Source organism: Toxorhynchites rutilus, chromosome 3 (genome assembly GCF_029784135.1).
Source record: "Toxorhynchites rutilus septentrionalis strain SRP chromosome 3, ASM2978413v1, whole genome shotgun sequence".
NCBI lineage: Eukaryota > Metazoa > Arthropoda > Insecta > Diptera > Culicidae > Toxorhynchites > Toxorhynchites rutilus.
This window is the reverse complement of record NC_073746.1, coordinates 76,106,722-76,111,456: the sequence shown is the minus strand read 5'-3', so window position 1 is coordinate 76,111,456 and position 4,735 is coordinate 76,106,722. Positions and strand designations below refer to the sequence as shown.

General features: G+C 43.3%; 1 protein-coding gene across 1 annotated transcript; it reads right to left on the bottom strand.

The window, feature by feature from the left end:
- Nucleotides 1-382: 382 nt before the first annotated feature.
- LOC129776899 (uncharacterized) lies at nucleotides 383-2,399 on the bottom strand. Its single transcript, XM_055782832.1, has 4 exons — nucleotides 2,175-2,399; nucleotides 1,604-2,116; nucleotides 1,108-1,545; nucleotides 383-1,051 (listed from the first exon to the last, which is right to left on the bottom strand). Exons 1-4 carry the CDS (start codon nucleotides 2,271-2,273, stop codon nucleotides 929-931), a joined length of 1,173 nt encoding a protein of 390 aa, XP_055638807.1. The 5' UTR covers nucleotides 2,274-2,399; the 3' UTR covers nucleotides 383-928.
- Between the last annotated feature and the right edge of the window lie 2,336 nt (nucleotides 2,400-4,735).

Here is a 4,735-nt window from a genome sequence, read left to right as displayed (position 1 = left end):
GTGTAAAGTTACTAACGTAGCAAGTCGCGTTTCGTGTAGTGATCCGAAACAACTTAGTAAAATATCGATCGTAACAAGGTCCAGTCCAAGTGTCCTGTCTCGAATTTCTTCTCGATTTTTCCTGTGCGTTTCATTTTACCGACGGTTTGCGGAGCCTGCACCTACCTCCAATCTTACCGAAAGAAGACCATCGTGTACAGCTCTTTTTAGAGTTCCTCGCTGGTACGAGGACAATGATCAGCCGTCCCTGCCATGAGGAACAGACGCTGTTTTGAGCCGCACCTCTATGGTAAACAAATCGTAAAAAAGGAAACATCAAGTTCACAGTAATTTCCTCGGCCATTGAACTGTCATCATAAATGTTGTTAATTCAATTTATCACATCTTGTATCAATTTATTCAGTCACATCGATGAATCCTGTGGTCTTCGGATCAGTGGGCGCAGCTATTTCGCTTGCGATTTAAACAATAGGAATCATTAGGTAATCATATTCAGGTCCATCTTTCACGAAGAGAATTATTCGATAGCGTTTGTTAGTTACATTATGTCGTTATACGAATGTTGCAACTGTCGAAAATAATATATCACTTAAAAGAATTATTACGGTATAAATAATTTTGGTTGAGTAATTTCTAAATCATACCCTCAGCGATAAGCTGACAGCTGAGCTTCACTAGTGCACTACTAGACAACTAACGTTATACCTATAGAGAACCGTGTCACCAGTACCTAACTGGTAGTAAACTGGAGGAATTAAGTTCACCAACAGAAGCGCATCTTTGATAAAGAAGCGGACCTGTTCTCTTATCTTCCAATGAATCGGGTCTAGATTGTATGTGTAGTGTTTTGAGTTATGCAATTCTTAGTCTAATTTCACCTGGGACAATCGTCAATAAATATCGTACCGTTTGTTACAAACGCGTCGCTTCAAAATTCCAATGGTGGCAGTACTTCATACATGGCATACTTCCAAGTCCATCGCCTTGCGAGGGCTTCGAATTTTGGTCGATCATTTTCGTACATTCGACCAAGTTCCGGTTCCATACAGATCTGAAAGCAAATGTGTTCAAAATAAAAATCTAATAAGCATTTCAAATATCTCCAACCTGAGTGAATGGATCCGTCAGAAGACTCTGCACAGAGAGCAGCAGCTTCGAAATCGTCAAGGCCAGTGACCAGTTGTGTTGGATAATATCAATTCCGACATCACCATGACGTGACACGTTCGGATGAACAATCTTCGTCAGGAATCGAACTTGGGGCGGAAGCATAGGATACGAGCAAGGGATGACAATGTAAAGGAAAAATTTTCCTCCCTCGTATGGACTTCCGGCGGGACCAAGAATCGAAGCCTGCCAATGGAATAACTGATTGTCCAGAGCAACTGCATCGATTCCCTCGGTCGCATCCAAATCTAGTGAACGGATATCGCTTCGCAGTCGGTTTGCCCGAATGTGATTCACTCGTCCACGCATCGGTGTCTTCATGGCCATTTGAATTAAACACGTCCGGCAGAAGCAGGAATTCATAAGTGCACCATACATCTATGAAAGATATTCAATATCGTACTCAGCAGAATTTTCTATCTTAATTAATACTCACATGCAACCAGTTGGGAATTGTGGAGATCTGCTGAAACAGAGGCCACCGTTCCTTTGTGTACTTCCTCCACATCTGCTGGGGAGTGTGGACTTCCAGGATACGCTTCCACTGTTTGCACACCTCGCTCACATTCCACAGTGATAAATCATCCAGGTATGAAAATATCGACAGGAGAACTTCTACCGGAAGAGAACAAATTTTCTGCTGAGATTCATCTGAATCACGGGGTTGCGAAAGCATATCCAAGTATTGATTTAAATTTCTCGGAGCAGACGGACGTGGTCTATCCAAATCATAATCCAGTTCGTCGTCATCGACCCGATCCTTAGCTTCCGAGCCATTCTCCGGTGGTTCATCATTTCCGGAATCTTCATCATCGGACAACTTGGTAACCAAACCCTCAGCCTCCTCGTTTGGATGATTCGGGAATATGAACGCATGGCATGTGCCACACAACGGTTCCCCATAACTTGGTCCGTAATATCCGTTGCAAATCCAACAGGACGAAGAGTTCTGTTGAAAATCAAATATAAATTACCTTCCCCCATCATTATTCGAGAAACTGATTCACCGAAAATTCAAAATTCTTGCAAAAATCCTCATATTCTACATCGTAGTGCAACTCCTCTTCGTACTTGGATCTGAACGATTTGCTACATCCTGCAGCCATCGGAAAAAGGTATATAGAAATCGAAATCGCAAAAAAATGTTCGCATTCAACACAGCTAGGCAAATTTTGCACCGAAAAATGTATGTAAATAAAGCGTATCAAAGTTTTTATCACGGTGACAGCAGTATCGGGAAGCTTTTAGTGCTTTCCAGTAGAGGCGCTTTTAGACGGGGGATCCCTCGATGGTACGTTGTGACCAATGTAACCTGTTGCTGTTTTATACCATGGACAGACACAAGGCGCGTAGAAGTATATCCTAAGGTGGGCCAACTTGCTCAAACCATTCTTCAGCCATCTTGGAAGTCTACTGTGTTTTGTTTATAAACAAAATACAATACGCTAGTGCCGAAGCTCGCTCCTGATCAGTCTGTCTCTTTCACGCTTCAAGGAAATAATTCCCCTTCTGCTTTCTTCCGTACTGTTTTCATATACCGCTCCCCTAACCAATTTAGTGACGAAACGGCCTCACCTAGTACCATAGACCCGTCTTGGACAGACATACAATTGTACTAGCCACGTACAGGTACCACGATAGCATGACACACATACTTTGGTTGTACATTGTACCGCATGTCAGACTGACAAATAGAAGTTTGAATTTATTGCATTGTATTTTCACCAATATTTCAATGAAAAAGGTTTTTATTTAGCGTCTAAACTATCGAACACAACAAATATGTTTCCACTCTGAGTTATTAACTCAAGAGAAAGTCAATGAAAAGAATGTATACCAAATGTTTTGATTCGTTTTGTTCATGCTACCCACCACTAACCATCTATGGCGCTGCGCACAGTACAACTGTAGCCATGTACAGCGATAAAACAGGTCGGTACAGGTACAGCGATTGTACCGAGTTGCTTGCATGGTTTTAGCGCTGTAAATGGTGACAGACATACAATTTTCGAAGTACAACGGTAGTACAGCTGTATGTCTGTCATAAGTATTGCAAAACTATACTTTGAATTGAATATTCTTAAGGCTGATTTAGACGATGCCAGTCAGCGCTCTAGTTGAAGTATCCAGTGAACAGAGAACAGACACTCTGTTCAAGTTAGAGGCCAATTACTTGTTCGATACTGGTACAAGTAACTTGAACAGAGTGTCTGTTCTCTGTTCACTAGATACTTCAACTAGAGCGCTGACTGGCATCGTCTAAATCAGCCTTTAATTTCTAATTTAGTGAACATTAGGGTAAGGTGACATTGGCTAGGAGTACGCACGAAAATTTGATTGTACGAATAGAAACAAACAATTTTGTTCAATAGAAGTTGACGAATTCGAACGAAGCAAGGGAAAGCAATGTAACCACACCAATACAACTCAATGTGGTTGTTTACTTTCACTATTGCATACAATTCGTTCGACAACTTTTCTGCATCCAGTGTCACCACCGCCTTAGAAATTATTTTGTATTAGGTTATGTACTCATTGCAGCGGGGCGTCAGCGTGGCTTGGGTGGGGCATGTGACTCTTACGGCAAATCTGTGTGTTCTTACCCATGTATTCACACTATGCTTACGTACCGTGAGCGAGGTTTTGGCGAGTTGCTGGCGTGCAAACGAAAACATCTCACGCCGGCGATATTCGTACTTCTTCGCTTCTCTCTTGCATATGTTTGTATGTAGTAGTGCCAAAATTTATAGCTGCGCGCATGTGGGAAGAGATTTGCTGAATGTGGATAAAGGGTGTGTCACATCAAATTGCATCACGGAAAAAACGCTGTAGAAATTCGCCCGGTAGACCGGTCCTTTTGAAAATTTTAGACAGTAAAATAAAAACTATTAAACAACTTTTGGCATTTTCTTTCTATTCATACTTCAAGCCCAAGCCCGTATGCTCGCACCTTCCTCTTTACCCCGTCCATAAGGTTCTGTACAACGTCAGGTTGTAGTTTTTTTTTGAACAGAAATCCATTTTCTCTTGAAGTCCGCCTCCGATTTGACAACTTTTGCTTTCTTCCGGAGGGCCTGCTTCATAATCGCCCAATATTTCTCTATTGGGCGAAGCTCCGGCGCGTTGGGCGGGTTCGTTTCCTTTGGCACGAAGGTGACCCCGTCGGCTTCGTACCACTCCAACACGTCCTTTGAATAGTGGCACGAAGCGAGATCCGGCCAGAAGATGGTCGGGCCCTCGTGCTGCTTCAATAGTGGTAGTAAGCGCTTCTGTAGGCACTCCTTAAGGTAAACCTGCCCGTTTACCGTGCCGGTCATCACGAAGGGGGCACTCCGCTTTCCGCAACAGCAGATCGCTTGCCACACCATGTACTTTTTGGCAAACTTGGATAGTTTCTGCTTGCGAAACCTCCGGAACGCTGAATTTGTCCTCTGCGGAGAAGAACAACAGGCCCGGCAGCTGACGAAAGTCCGCTTTGACGTAGGTTTCGTCGTCCATTACCAGACAATGCGGCTTCGTCAGCATTTCGGTGTACAGCTTCCGGGCTCGCGTCTTCCCCACCATGTTT

Bases quoted from the DNA above. Each gene is read 5' to 3' on its own strand.
- LOC129776899 (XM_055782832.1), bottom strand. From the start codon at position 2,273: ATGGCTGCAGGATGTAGCAAATCGTTCAGATCCAAGTACGAAGAGGAG. The intron at 1,546-1,603 runs GTGAGTATTAAT...TATCTTTCATAG, and splicing joins CAATTCCCAACTGGTTGCAT to ATGTATGGTGCACTTATGAA. The intron at 1,052-1,107 runs GTTGGAGATATT...ATTTGCTTTCAG, and splicing joins TGACGGATCCATTCACTCAG to ATCTGTATGGAACCGGAACT.